Source organism: Squalius cephalus, assembly GCF_949319135.1.
Source record: "Squalius cephalus genome assembly, chromosome: 20".
NCBI classification, from domain to species: domain Eukaryota; kingdom Metazoa; phylum Chordata; class Actinopteri; order Cypriniformes; family Leuciscidae; genus Squalius; species Squalius cephalus.
Window position 1 is genome coordinate 17,213,774 of NC_137141.1, and position 15,815 is coordinate 17,229,588.

At 37.6% G+C, this 15,815-nt stretch overlaps 1 protein-coding gene across 1 annotated transcript; it reads right to left on the reverse strand.

The window, feature by feature from the left end:
* Nucleotides 1–6,099: 6,099 nt before the first annotated feature.
* On the reverse strand, nucleotides 6,100–15,316 carry cyp26c1 (cytochrome P450, family 26, subfamily C, polypeptide 1). The gene is made up of 7 exons (XM_079853617.1): nucleotides 15,059–15,316; nucleotides 14,000–14,349; nucleotides 11,535–11,759; nucleotides 10,273–10,548; nucleotides 10,011–10,166; nucleotides 8,478–8,903; nucleotides 6,100–7,402 (listed from the first exon to the last, which is right to left on the reverse strand). The coding sequence occupies exons 2-7, from the start codon at nucleotides 14,201–14,203 to the stop codon at nucleotides 7,025–7,027; spliced, it is 1,665 nt and encodes a 554-aa protein (XP_079709743.1). The 5' UTR covers nucleotides 14,204–14,349; nucleotides 15,059–15,316; the 3' UTR covers nucleotides 6,100–7,024.
* Nucleotides 15,317–15,815: the final 499 nt, after the last annotated feature.

A 15,815-nucleotide genomic window follows, 5' to 3' on the forward strand; every position in this document is an offset into this window, starting at 1 on the left:
CTGAAAAAGTATCACAGCTTATAAACAAAATTAAGCAGCACAACTGTTTCCAACATTGATAATAAATCAGCATATTAGCATGATTTCTCAAGGAAGATGTTTCCAAACTTGATGCTTAGGGAATGATTTATCAGTAATAATTAAACCAATTTTAATAATATTTTTTTCATAAAAAAAAAAAAAAAAAAAAAGCAAACAACAGGAAATGAAACTAAACCTCTTTATTTTAATCACCTCCCAAATCACTTCCCTTACTCAAACACATCTATGAGCAACCCAAATGCTGTTTCCAGAAAGACTGATTTCCCACAAATCATAATGGACAGTATAAACTTATTTGGTACTTTTTTATTTATGTAATGGAAGCAATTAAGCCTGGAGTGATGTCATTTTCTCACTTTCAGAACATAATCACATTCAGGAAGCACTACAACTGTCACACACCTGGTACAGAAAAAGTACCTCAGGTTCAATATCAGGTCAGTATCATTGACTGTGTTCATATGTGGGTGTGGAAAGAAAGTGTTCGAAAGGTGATTCATCAACACAGGTATGAAGCCTTAGGAGGAAGCCCGATTTCTGGAAAATCATAGAACAATATGACCTGAGACTGAACTCGCAGGATTGTCGCTTCAGGCCACACTGTACTGGTTCTGTCTGTATAAAGAAGCAAAAGAACCTGTGAAAATAATGCCTTCAGAAAATAACGAATAAAAATAACAAACTCTTTGAAATGTTGTTTTTATTTTTAATAGAAGCAATCAAAAATGGCCTTTTACTATGCTATTTTACATTTAGCATAATAATAAAAGGCCATTTTTTTTTGTTAATAGGCTATATGTATTTCATGATCATGACAAAACAGTTTATAAAGTGAAGTAAATATAAATTAAGTTAACAATATCAGAAATCTCAGGATGTAGGCCTACTGTCTTTAAGTAAATAATCTAAATAATTTAGGCTGCGGTGGCAAGCAGGGCGAGGCCGAGAGCTGTGGGAAGCTCCGGAAGGACAAAAGGAGGAGTGACGACAGTGCAAGACAAAAGAGGAACAGGCCTGGGACAATTATTTTGATGTTTTTGCAATCCACTTTAATATAACTTCCCTCTGTCTTGTTCACTCAGTTGTACGTCAGTGCTTATGTTGCACGAGCGCCCACTACTGGCGGAACCCTTACAATAGGTTTGAACGCCCTAAGCCCTTGATCACGCGTGAGTAAATGAAGTGTGAGCACTGCTGTTGTTGTAATGTCACATTTGTGCTGCATTGTCGTCTATGGATCTGCCTGAAGTGTATTGTGTGGGTGCTTCTCATTTCTTATTTGTGCATCCTCGTTCAGTAGTTAAATAACTTGGTGAAGCTAACATCTTAAACTTAAGGATTACTGGACACTCCTGATTTGGGACAAAAAGGTTGGGAACCCCTGTTATGTGCCCATTTAGATGATCCATGGTGTGCCTTTTGCTTTCATGTGAACACATAGGCCTACATCGCATTATGGTAATAAAATGTGTGGTAAATGTTGTTTCATGCTAACTTTAAATGCCTATAAAAGCAGCTTGCATGGAAATAACATGGTAGATGTTGAATGAAAATGACGGAATTGAAGTAAATGCCTTCAGCGGGCCAAGCTTGTCTGAACAACTGACTGACTTTCAAAAAGTTTCTTTATTAATCAGTTGTGAGTGACAGTATCACTGGTGACCATCACGAATTGAGTGAATTGAGATTCAGTTGTACTGTATTTATAATCCTATTTGATTTTAGCACTAAAAAGTGCATTTACCCATGAAACTCCTCCAAGTCCTCCCTGAAGAGTTGTAGACACTCAGTCGAGCTGAACCCATTCATTCATAAGCATTTTTGCAGCCTCAAAAGCGTATGCACATGTGCTGACAGTGGGTGCAGCATTTTCACTGAGCTGATTCTTCTTTATTAAAGCATGTCAGTCGCCCTGTTATTGAACCCTGGAACCCCACCCAACTTCAGTATCTGTGTCTGATGAATGCAGCACATGCCGTTTGCTGGGATTCACCCAAGGCTTTGAGGAGAATTTCTGTATAACTCAGATTCAGTCAATTTTAGGTCAACAGCAAGTCCCATCATAGTCAGCTGGATATCTATCTATCTATCTATCTATCTATCTATCTATCTATCTATCTATCTATCTATCTATCTATCTATCTATCTATCTATCTATCTATCTAATCTAGTTTAAGCAGCCTTATTTTTTTTTCATTCACAGAAATGACATGCTTTAAGAATTTCTATCTTTCTTTCTCTTATACAAAAGGTCTGATGTGATATAGCAATTTCCCAAGATCTATCGTGTGCACTGACCTTTGCCCTTGTTTTGTGAACTCTGACTACAGAGTGGTGGTGTAGTACATGTAGGTAAGGTGTGTGTTTGGGTCAGGAAGCATAGTAATTACAGTGTAGACACCAGCTGCTCTTTCTGCATTCCAACACATACTGATGCTGCCAAAAGAGGTCATGACACATCACATGAACAGATTCCACCATGACAGATCCCCTTACAAACACTTCAGATGTTAGGCTACCTGTAGCGGCCAATGCTTCATCCCTGAATGGGTTTATGTATCTTAAAGATACTTCGGAATATGGATTTTGACATCTGAACTCTTCACCAGCCCATATTCCGAGTCGGTTATTAGGATGGCTGATTGTAACCTTACCAATCTATCTCACTGTTTAAGTAATTTTGGCACTTACAAATCATGTTGTTTATCCCGCTGGCAGTCTGATGATTGAAGGTGTGACATTATGTATACACACATACACAAGAAGTAATCCGGTTCAGAAGTTCAGCTGAACCATGATTCTGCCTCAGGGCATGATGGAACAATAAAGAGAGAAATATGATGATACCACATGGATTTCAATAGAAATGTGATTGTTAGATCAAACCAAAAACGAAAGATGTCTGTTAACACTGACTTCAGGAGAGCAGAAACATTATTATTATTAATATTATTATTCACACTACACAATTTTTAATTGACTAATGTATAACTTTAATTGTATAATGTATATAATGTGTTAAACATATTATGATGTAGTAATTGTAATTACTTTTCCTAAATTAAAATGCTATTAAGAAAATGTAGCTTTTTACAGTAATAGGGGTAGCACAAGTGAAAATGGTAAAATGTCTAAAAAAATCTGCTGACCGAATGGTGTAGTTACAGCATTTACCAGCAGGGGTTGACTGAGCAAAACCTTAAACCTTTGTTTGGACTGTGGCTGCGTCCAAAATCACATACTCTCTTGAGTAGGTACTTACCATATTTTGAATATGTAATTACTTCCCGACCACTTAAAAAGTATGTTCTATATGGTATGAATGTAATCCGGACGTACAACATTCGCCTTGTTGTCATTATCACGTGACCTACCAGCATCTGTTATGTCGCTTCACTTTTGTTCCCTCATGGTATAGTTAAGTGTCCATCGTATGCAAACTTTAGAATCTCTCCGGAAGTAGTAGGTCATCTGGGGACATTTTGCCTACTCTTTTATGAGTACTGTGAATTCTGACTTCTGTTGTCACATACTGTTTTTAGCCTGTAGGGAAGTATGCGATTTCAGATGCAGCCTAGGACCTTTTTTCCCCTCAATTTTTAAGAGATCAAGGTTAAAGGTCAAGATCATAGCAGAGTCACAAAGCTTGCACAATTTTGTGTTTATTTGCTCATCATCAGGTTGTTTTCCATTTTTATTTCTCATTCTGCTCTATTTTGCCCTCAATGGAAAAATCGTTTCATTTTTATACTAATTTGGAACCAGTTCTAAAGGGCACTAAGAATCAAATACAAAGGCACACTATGCAAGATTTGTACCTCAGTATAACAGCTTCAAAATCATTTCGATGGTAAATGAACTCGTTGTAGGGCGAATCATCCCGATAGCAAAGCGGGCTGTCAAAACCAGCAATGCATGTTTGAGAGGTGGCGCCCCGACAAATCTCGCGTGAATCACGACTTGCTTTACGGCACGACGTCACATCCATCGACAACATATGAAGCAGCCTCTATGGAAGACACTAGCACGCATTTCAGACGTGAATCATGGCAGAGTCGATGAAGAAGACAAAGAAAGCGCGGTCGGAAGAGTGCAGAGACGGCTCTGCGTGAGTGGTATTTACGACAGTAACGTTAAATACAAGTACTCCACAGCAACTCTAGGGGTCGCTGTTTGAGAAAAACGGAAACTGCATAGTGTGCCTTTAAGTAGATCAACTAAAATTCTGAAAAATAAACTGAAATATTCAGTACTTTCTCATTAGATTCTTATTTGATTCCATTGGACTGGTTCCAGATGATTGAAGAAATTTCAGTATCCCACGATACTCTCTTCACTTTGTTTCTCCCAACATATACCCTTTCTATATTCTACCTGTCCCTCTCTCACCACTCCCCATTCCTCTACCTCATGTCCCATCCTCTCCAATAACTCTCTCACCCTTGACACTCACGAGACACACAGTATATTCTCCATCTGGTATGCCTGAGTGCCCTTCGGCTGCTAGTCTTAGGCAGAGGTGGACAGTAACAAAGTACATTTACTTGAGTATTGTACTTAAGTACACTTTTTGAGAATCTGTACTTTACTTGAGTATTATTTTTTTCTGGAAACTTTTTACTTTAACTTCAATGCATTTGAAAGACAAATATCGTACTTTTTAATCCACTACATTTCTGTCAAGGTCCTTGAGTAGAAAGTAGTAACGTCAGTCAGGGGATGATTTTGGTTGCAGCTGTTGCAGTTTGGTTGGAAATGAAAGTTGGGTTGACGTCAGAACCCAACGTCAGATTGACGTCAACATCCAACGTCGGAGAGATGTTGGATTTTGGTTGGAAATGAAAGTCTTGATTGACGTCAGAACCAAAGAACCAATCTGATGTCAGAGACTTCTGACTGTTATCTATAAGCTAGTGTGCTCCAAAACAATGACAAAATTCGCATTTAGAAGACCAAACCCAACATTGAAAATGAAAATCAGGTTGATGTCAGAATCCAACGTCAGATTGAATCAAAATCAGATTGGTTGAAAATGACGTCAATGAAGACCAAACAATGTTGGGTTTGGTCTTCTGCGAATTGTGTCATTGTTTTGGAGCACACTAGCTTATCATTGTGGATGTTATTGAGTGACTTATTCAGTCTCACATTCAATCCCACTATTGGAACTGTGATCTAGAAATACATTTGATATTGATATGAGGGTAGGTAGGCAGGCATAAATTCAGAGCCATGAGGTACTGTAAGTATTACAGTATTAGTATACAGTATTAGGGGCGATTTCGGACACAACCAATACCTGATTAATGTGAATATTATTACTAGTATTCTCGACTGGATGTCATCCTTTTTTCTTTTTTTACCTTGTAGGATGTTACAACGGGGTCCCTGGGGTGTGTGTCAGTCCAACACAAATTCTTTGGTAAGTTTTATGTCCATACATGTGTGTAAGCTGTTATTGTATTGATAAGAGAGGCTGCATGTCTCCTGCTGGTTGACTCAGAGGCAGATCTGCTTCATGTAAACTTCAGTCTTGTCCTTCATGTTCTAGAGTTTAGTGTTAAACGTAACATCCTAATGCTTGTCTAGATGAGACTACACGAGTCAGATGATGAGACCTTCACTGAAGAAATTGCAGTAACCTAGTTAGTTAACAGTAATATTGTTGAAATATTATTACAAATGAATATATTTTAAAATGTATTTATTATTGTAATTACAAAGCTGACCTTCTGATGATTTGCTGCTCAAGAAACATTGCTTATTATTATCAATGTTGAAAACTTTGTGCTGCTTAATATTTTTGTGGAAACCATAATACATTTTTTCAGTATTATTTGATGAACAGAAAGTTCAAAAGAACACTGTTTATTTGAAATAGAAATCTTTTGTAACATTATAAATGTCTTTACTGTCACTTGTACTGTTCAATTAAATTTATCCTTTCTAAATATATTAATCTTTTTTTTTATCTCACTGACTCACTGAATTTGTGTATGTGTATTTTAAAACAAAATCGTACTGACCCCAAACATAATGCTCATGCAAAGTCAACATAAACACATTAAATCTCTTTATTGAACAGAAACATCTTTAACAACATAGAAGAGCTCCAAATGCACATTTCAAAATAGATATCATAAAGGATATAAAATTAACGAGCACTACCGGACAAGACAAACATTAGCACAGGAACTACAAATTACACACAAGTATTGACACGACAAGAATACACATATACTCCTAATCTGGAGAAAAAGTGCTGCTTGTTTTCTCCTTCCCTGTATTTAAACTGAAACTCCAGTTCACAGCGCAAAGATCATTTTTCACAGCTTACATTCATGATAAACACAAATAACTATGCATTAGTTGCCTATTTATGTACTTTAAAGCATTCTGTAAGTACTAGAATACAGAGTCGCAACAACGACAGCATGTACTGTATAGAAAACTAGTCTTTTTAATAATACAGTGGCCTAGAAATTAGAAAGTGGCATAATATTATTTCTTATTTAGTGAGCTATCCCTATTCACTTGAATAATACATTTACTGTATAATTAGAGCTTATTTGTTCCTACTTCATTTCATAAAAAACAGGTTTTGTTTATATATCACATACAACGCTGAGATGAATTTAAATGCATTTCTATTTTTTTTTTCCTCCTAACAAGATATGTAGGATCGATGTCCTAATGCACATCAAAATGTCTTTTTGTATGTATTTTACACAGGCTTAAGTAACTTTTTCATGCATTCTAGTGGATATTTACCCTTTCCATAAGTTCACTAACAAACAAGAGTTCAAGACTTTATCTAATGACTGTGTCAAGTCCATCATTCCACCCCACTCTATCAGATTTCCAGATGTTTTGCTTTGCATAAACATCAGGAAGGAAACTGCATATGACTGCAAATGATTCCCAAGGGCAGTTTGACGTTTGTGCGTATGTGGTGCAGTGTCTAATTGATGTTTTTTTTTGCCTATATATGTGTGGACTCCCTCCGGTTCCTCTCAATCCCATGGGTTCTGTAGTTAAAAAACACATGCAGTCCGTTGACCGGATGCACGATTGGCACCGTCTGCATCCTTGGATACGTTTCTGTTGCCAGAGTGCAGTCTGCCGTGGCGAGCAACTCCACTGCAAGAGTTTTCAGCACAATCAAAGCAAGCTCCCGTCCGATGCATCTCCTCACACCGCCTCCGAAAGGCACGTAACTGAAGCGCTCGGTTTTACTATGGTCTCTGTCTGCACAGAATCGGTCCGGGTCGAAGAGCTCCGGGTTCTGATATGCTTCTGCAGTCTCGTGCGTGTCACGAATGCTGTACATGACGCTCCAGCCCTTCGGGATCTGATAACCCTGCAGATGCACAATATAGAAATGATCAGTGTTGGGGGCAACTCATTACAAGTAACTTGAGTTATGTAATCAGATTACTTTTTCAAGTAACTAGTAAAGTAACGCATTACTTTTTCAATTTACAACTAAATATCTAAGTTACTTTTTCAAATAAGTAACGCTAGTTACTTTTACACATTTATTGACTGACAGCTCTCCTGTCTCCATGTTGAGAGAAATAAACTGAGGTGTTGTGTGCGCTGAGTAAACATGATGGTTATTTTAGTTCTAGACTAAATGTGAACATGCATTTACTCATCTAACTTGCACGAAAACATTATTCCTCAAAATGAATAAAAACAGTGAAATGCAATCTCAGAATTTTACGCAAAACTTTTATGATTAACTATATTAAATTATAAAAATATACTTTATGTATTTAATCTCACTTTATTAACCAATGTCTTTGCTGCTGACCTTCAATGATCTAATTCAACCATACTAATCAGCAAAAATTACTTTAGATTAGATTTAGAAATAAAAGTGTTGAACTTTCTTCTCCTGTATTCTATTGTTCTTTAATCCAGAATGGCCACACAGCTGAAAGGTTTGTTTGAGCTGCGCCCTCTACAGTACAGGCGTAAATATGCATTTCATTCAGCCTGAGGCTTATTCATTTCACTTTTGGTGTGAAAGGGCCTTAACATTTGCCAAAAATATAACTTTTTTTGTTGTTATTAAAAAACAAACAAGCAAGCCCAGCCCAGGTAACAAAAAGTAACGCAAAAGTAATGTAACACATTATTTTTCATAACGCAATTAGTTACTTTTTTGGGAGTAACACAATGTTGTTATGCATTAATTTTAAAAGTAACTTTCCCCAACACTGGAAATGATTACGTGACAGAGCGCATTGCCTTCTAGACCCAAATCAGTTTATTATTCAACTTTTCATACACCATTTTAGTGTTTGATGCACATGTTTTTTTCATCTGCAACATCTGATTATTATTGTAAATGCAGCAACTTTAAATAATGTTTAAAAAATGGTGTTAGCAGTACTTGTATTGGTCAAATGTAAAAGAAACACACTCACGTTCAGTTCAAATGTTTGCAGAACTGTCCTGTATCCCCCAGACACTGGTGGAAGGAACCGAAGCACCTCTTTTACCACACAATCCAGGTAAGAAAGTTGACTCAGTTTCTCCAAACTTAGGTAAGGGACATGGGTCCGAGAGCGACACCCCTCTTCCTTGTCTCCGGCTTCAAAACACATACTTTTATTCGTCGTCGATCTCCACTCGCTGGTACTCTTCTCGGCAGCATCGCTTTCCTCACTGATGATGTTTCCATGGCAACGAGAGCGGCAGGATCCGTGCACGTCGCTGATCAAGCCCTCGCTCTCTAACTCTGCTCCTGCACGTCTGCTCACATCTGGATGACGCAGAAGCTGCAGGATGAGGGATGTTGATGCGCTGGCGGTAGTGGAGTGGGCGGCGAAGATTAACTCTACCGCCGTTTCCTGAAATACATTTTAATTTATTCCAAAAGCCTTGAGTAAATTGTGACACTGATATGACACTTAACTACATATCAATTGCAATTAAATGAAAGTGTATTATATTTAAATGTATATTAAATGCAATTAACTGAACTTAAAAGTGCTTTTTTGACCCACTTAAATAGGACTTAATTTAATAATTATTTCTTTTGTCTTTGAAATGTGATTAAAGTATTCTGTGGAGTGTACTAGTAAATAAGATATACTATCATATCATTTCTATTGAAATGTTTATATGTATTTAAATATATTTATAATTACACATTTGTAATGATAAAGATGCATTTAGTAGATTTAGGCCCAGATTCACAGACAGGGCTCAGATTAAGCCAGGATTACGCCTTAGTTCAATTAGGATATTTAAGTAGCTATAAACATGCCTTAGATAAAACATTACTGATGAAAGTACATATCTATGTCAGTGCAAGTTCCTTTCAGTTAAAACAGCTCAAACAACTTAAACCCCTTGGATTCACAGACAAGGCTTAAACCTAGTCCCAGACTAAAATGCATGTTTGATCTGTTTTAACTGAAAGCAACTCTGATATATCTTAAAATATGTCACTGCCATTGTTTTTTTCTCAAGATGCAAATCAGTAATGTTTTTTCTAAGGCACGTTTATAAAAGCTACTTAAATGTCCTAATTGAACTAAGGTCTAATCCTGGCTTAAACTAAGCCCTGTCTGTGAAACCAGGCCAAAATATAATATCAAATAACACACTACAGTTAAAATTATCATCAAGTATTTTACATGTGCTTTAGTATTTAAGTCAAGACAATAAAACACCAAATGTAACAAAGCAACTCTTTTATTTTGACATTAAAACAAAGTGCACCTTTTTAAAAGTGTACTTAAGAGTGTTAAAAAATGTCATTAATGTTTACTATAAGTACACTCATTAATATTATATTATCTACAAGTACAATATTTTTAAATATACTATTAATATTTGAAGTACACAACAAGTGCACATTCCACACAGTTAAGTGCACTTCTTTTTCACAAGGGTGGGTATAATGCAAAGATAGCACACAATATTTTTGGATTTGGCATACTAGGTTTTACCTTAAGTTCTTGCATTGTAAGGTCGTAGTCATTTTCCTTTGCACTACTCAGCATATAGTCAAAAGCGTCGCAGTAATCGCTGGCTTGCTGCTTTTTCAGTTTCTCCTCTATGATCTTCTCCATGGCAGAGTGCAGAATCTCACGGGCCCTGATTCCCTGCAACCCACATTCATAAAAGATTTTGAAAGTAGCCAAGATTTAGTCATTCATCAAGCTGTGAGACAAACTGAGATTTGGCCTGAGGAAGGAAGGTCATTCTCACCTTGCGCATGCCGCTTATGGGGGTGTCAATGGGAAGCGAAAAGAGGTTGTTCATGAGCTGTTCAAAGGTTTTAGAGAGAGAAGCTATTTGCTGCTCATCCAGGTGCAGACCGAGCAAGACTTGCACAGCGATGCGGAAGGTGAGTGACTTGGCTGCGACGTAAACATCCACAGACCCGGTCTCGGTGCACCACTTTGCAATTTCAGACTTGACCACGTCTTGAAGTCGTGTCAGATAGGCCTCCAGTGCGCCACGGCTAAACACTTTTGCAAGGATCTAGGAAGCAAATAGAGAGCTGCAGCAGTGATGTATTTTTTAGGCCAACCCCAAAGTTAGCATAACACTGGTTCCCTCGACAAATCCCAACAGGATTCTTCCATAGGCTTTTGAATAATCACAAAAAATAAGCTCTGTGATCAACAAAAGTTTATGTTACTTGCACGTTTTGTCAATCAAGATCATTTTCACAAATGAACACAAATTTTATGAATTTTTAAGCCTACATACACACCACGCTCGACTTCAACGTCACATCACCAAGCTTCTGACAACTCTTTCAGTCTTTATTTTTAAAAAATGGTAACACATTTTATTTTAAGGTGACATAGTTACACTTTACTTACTCACATAAATACTGTAATATTAATTAACTACATGTACTTACTATAGAGTTACAGTTAGGGTTTGGTTTAGGGTTAGTTACTTTTAATTATGAATAATTTACTGTTATTACTATAGTAAGTAAATGTAGTAATGTGTAACAAAGTCATCTTAAAATAAAGTGTTACCAAAAAAAAAAACATTTTCCCTGATAGTGTGAGTTTGAATTGCAAGATTGCAAGAACATGGTTATAAACCAACCCGATTTCATGAAATGCGTCTCTATAGCACGCATTGTTTTTATCGTGCAATTTATATGTGAAAATGAGTTTTTATGTGCATAATACGCACTGTAAACCCCTTGGGTAGGATTAGTGGTGTGGGGTATGTGCTTATTACACGGATATAGTGCGTTTCATATGCACGTAAAAACTCATTTTCGTATAAATTGCACGATAAATACAATGCGTGCTATAAAGACGCATTTCATGAGATCAGGCTGTATAAACACAATGAGGTTGATTGATTGATTCAAGAGGTAAAGAGTTTATAGGAAAAATAAAACAACTAATGTGTTCCACTTAAGCACAAAATAATTTTCGATTAGATGCCTTTTTTATTGAGGACTGAGAAGGTGCATGCATTTCAGACATTCAGCTTACTTTTCTTTTCCTCTTGTGCAGGTCACCAACTGAGTTTACTAGAGTGTTGGGCCCCAGGATGATGCGTGTGCTCTGGGGCCACTGCGTGCACACCAGCGTGTGTTCGCCCAGCAGAATCTTACGGATGTTTTCTGCACCGGTCACTCGGATGAGGGGTTTGCCCAAAAGGTGAGTTTTGAAAACATTTCCATGTTTCTCTCGTCTAGAGATGTGAAAGCTGGATCCCTGTTAAAACATAATGAACAACTTTTAGACTCCCGGTAACTCCCCACTACTTCTGACCAATTTATTTCTCAAAGGCCCACTGAAGTGCCTTGAAACGCGCAGCATTATTCAATGTGTTGATGTAATTTCCATTGAAACAGAAAGACAGGGCGAGACATATTGATCAGCTGCTCCCCTTTTTTAAAATAGCATATAGCATTTTGTTTATATCACAAACAGCTCGGCCAGAGCAGCTCTAATCTCGAACAGTTTCTCCTCCATATCTCTTTAAAATATAGAATTCTGTGTAGAATTCAAATGGATCCGATACGTTTTCTGGTCTGCGCCGACTCAAGCATATGATCTGCTCTCTGCTATCATGTCTCTGGACTGGAGCAGACTGTGCATGTGCTGCGGAGCGAAACCAGACTTCATTCGCCCCAATGGAAAGCATATTTACACTGTCTGAATCATTCCCTTTCCCTTATATAGTGAACTATGTGCCATTCACCATGTAGAACAGTGGTTCTCAACTCCAGTCCTCGGGACCCGTTGCTCTGCACATTTTGTATGTCTCTCTTATCTGACACACTCAGTTCAGTTCATGGAGTCTCTCTTAACGAGCTGATGATCTGATTCAGGTGTGTTAAATAAGGGAGACATACAAAATGTGCAGAGCAGTGGGTCCCGAGGACTGGAGTTGAGAACCACTGATGTAGAAAATAGTAAATGTGTGAACAAATGACCAATTTTAATGTAGGGGCGGGACGAGAACATTTGATTGGACAGAAAATCTGATGAGAAGCTGAAGCCCAGAATGATGTCATCAAAATCATTGATCCATATTGGCAGAAGTGAGAGACTCAGTTTTGAATGCTTATCTTCTAAATGCTAAATTTGTCATTGTTTTGGAGCACACCAGAACAGTACGGCTAACATATTCAAAGTAAAAGTTAAAAAAATGTCAATTTTGATTTAATGGGGACTTTAAGGCCAATTCACACTGCACAGAAAAATAATAAAACATATTATTTTTTACTAATTTTCATGACTCTATTCCAGGACTACATATAGCCTACCAATTTTTTTAATTCCTGATATTTCAAGGATTTTAAACTGTGGACCATTTTTTTTCATCTTCTGGAATTTATTTATCTGTTCTGCCACTGTGCATGAAATCAAGGTGAAAATGTTTGTTTTTACCACCATGAAGGTTGCCATGTCTGTGGCTCTGTGCAACAAAAGTAGCGCAATGGCCAGTCAAAAGTCGCCCAAAAATAGCCCAATGCGATTTGCTCCAGTAAATTTGTAGGTTTGTGGGTGTTGTAGCGCCGAAATCGTACGTACGAGGGTGGATATCAACCCGCGGGGAAAAAATAACCCGCGGCAACAACTTAAAAGTATCCCGATTCCGCGGGAAAACCGCGGAATTGGCAACACTGATATTACACCCTCATCAAGTTCACACATGCCACGGAATAATTCCCTATGTGTATTTGTACATTAGGCCAACAGAGGAGCTAATTTGCATCATATTCCTTTAAGAAAGCATTGCACTTTGCTTGACAAATGTAATGCAATAATATTAGCAAAATAACATAACACGTACGTAACACCCCAATAGGCCAACATTTATGATGGAAGAAATAAAATAACTAACTTTTAAAATCAATTATAAACGAGGTTTGCTGTGGAAGGTTTGCCGACCCTTTATAGGCCTTTTTGCCATTTAATATTTTTTTATATACCGACATAATCAGTGCATTAATTACTTTTGTGTTTATACGTTCCAAAAGCATTTTTAAAGATCGTTTCAGTACCCACAAAAGGCTGAGTCAGAGTGCGCCAAATGTTTAAGAAATCGGCTTTACGTGAGGAGGTAACCATAGCAACACGCATTCGGTTTTCAAAAAATTAACCTCGAAAGAAAATTATGCTAGGCTACTTACAGAAATAATTTTACAACGACCCGCTGAAAGGAAATAAACAATGCGCGCACTGGTTTAAGCAGCATTTTGCCTTTAAACGTTACGCATTGCTTGTTATTTGTAATTAATATATTTTTATTTATTTCAAAAATATTTTAACATTACAATAGGCCTATAATAGCCTATAGGCTACATATAACTCATAGTGCGACTTTCTAATTGAGAGAACAGACAATAGAATATGAAATGCATAATTGTATTCGCTAAATCATAAAACACAGCGAACAGAATCCAAAGTCTGAGTAGAATTGTATTTATATATTCAAGTCTTACCTGGAAAAGCCAGTGGAAAGTTTCTCCGACCAGCGGCCAGCCCATGGAGCCCTGCGGAAGTGGGAGTTTACACGCCCGATCCCGGGTGATGCTCCACCTGAACTCCCACAGCAGCCGTGAGACCACCAGCAACAGCAGAACCGGTAACACGGCACCGGCAGCCGCCAGCAACGCGGACACGAGGCAGATATCGTGCCCGAACATCTCCAGCGATGAGCAAAGCCAACAAGTAAAAAGAAAGAAAATATTTCACGTGCGCCCGTGCGTGCGGTTGATGCTCTCTGCTTGATGGAGCGCCTCCAAAAGTTGTGCGACGCGCAAGAATGCCCCTTTACGCGCTCCTTGGATATCTACGGAATAAGAATATGAGATTACATTAGGCTTAATTTAACATGGACTTCATGAAGAGAGGAGATCTACCCTTGCTTTCAGTCGCTCCAGCTTCACAGAGAAGGACAAGAAACTGACAACTATTCCAAACAGTTTTACAAGTTGCATGCGCTGGCATGTCTTTCATCCGCGTTTATCCACCTTTTCTTGGGGTGCAACCCCTGGGACAGCCCTGCTCTCACCCACTCTGACTGCAAATCAGACTCCTCCAACTGAATTTGAGATTATGAGAAGTTTGGAAACGAGCACACATTTGTGACTATAAAGAAAATCTCAAACACTTCGGAGTAAGTAAAGCTCATACACTCTTAAAAATAGCATTATATAAATAGTAGGCTATATAGTACATAGTGTGCATACATTCAACCTCTGTCAACTTTTATTCTTTGGGTCTTTTATCCAACTTTAATTCTGTTCTGAAGAACATAGTGATAAAGTTTATATATATATCCGAAGAATCAATGAAAATGGCTCTTAATAAGATGGTTATTAGGCTACTAACTAACCTAACCTAATAATCTGAAGAAACCTTATTTTTAAGGGTGTAGCAAAAATCACTCTGTCAGATCTGTGGCTAAAACATGCAATCAGTAATTTAAAAACACATCATCTTAAACACAAAACTAAGGGTGACCTTACAGATTAAACAGAGACAGACAGTATACTCACCTCAGCACTAGTGTAAAATCATACCGAAGATATCCAGTGCAACTTCCAGAATCTGTCTCTCTTTGAGTAAGCTATGTGACTTCAGTGCACATCTCGCGCTCGAGCTTTATAGGTATTGGCACATGTTATGATCCACCTTCACCAGTGACGTGTGAGCAGTTTTTTTCTCTCTCTCTGATAGTTGAAGAGGTCGTGGATAGATCACAGGGAAAGCATGGGAAACGTTTGCGATCGTAGGTTCCATAGAAGGAATCAGAAAGAAAGAAAAGAGAGAGAGAGAGAGAGAGAGAGAGAGAGAGAGAGAGAGAGAGAGAGAGAGAGAGAGAGAGAGAGAGAGAGAGAGAGAGAGAGAGAGAGAGAGAGAGAGAGAGATTGTAGGCGTTTTACTGATTGGTTACCTATTTCCTCATTGAGATTCCATTCGATCCACTTGTCATCACATTATCATGCATGGCATTTTAGGCAAGCATTGTGGTATAGTTTACATACATTTTTTTTAAAATAATATTTTGTAGGCTATAAAAAAAAACGTTATTCACTAAATTATAAAATATTTACAAAAATAGCCTAATCTGATTATTATAAAGTAAAACAGATAAAGAAATTATTTAGAAACGCAAACACGAAAAAATAAAATAAATGAAGAGTAGGCTACAATAAATGAGAGAATTTAACCCGTTTGTGGATTCCAGAGGGCCAAAAGAATATCAGTCATTTCTCATCGTTTAGAATTCGTCTTGCGCAACTTATAGGCTAT

Excerpts from the sequence above, each read along its gene's own strand:
- cyp26c1 (XM_079853617.1), bottom strand. The coding sequence starts at position 14,203 with ATGTTCGGGCACGATATCTGCCTCGTGTCCGCGTTGCTGGCGGCTGCC. Across the intron at positions 10,167-10,272 it reads CCATAAGCGGCATGCGCAAG|GGAATCAGGGCCCGTGAGAT; the intron begins GTGAGAATGACC and ends TGTGGGTTGCAG. Across the intron at positions 7,403-8,477 it reads TGCAAACATTTGAACTGAAC|GGTTATCAGATCCCGAAGGG; the intron begins GTGAGTGTGTTT and ends GTGCATCTGCAG.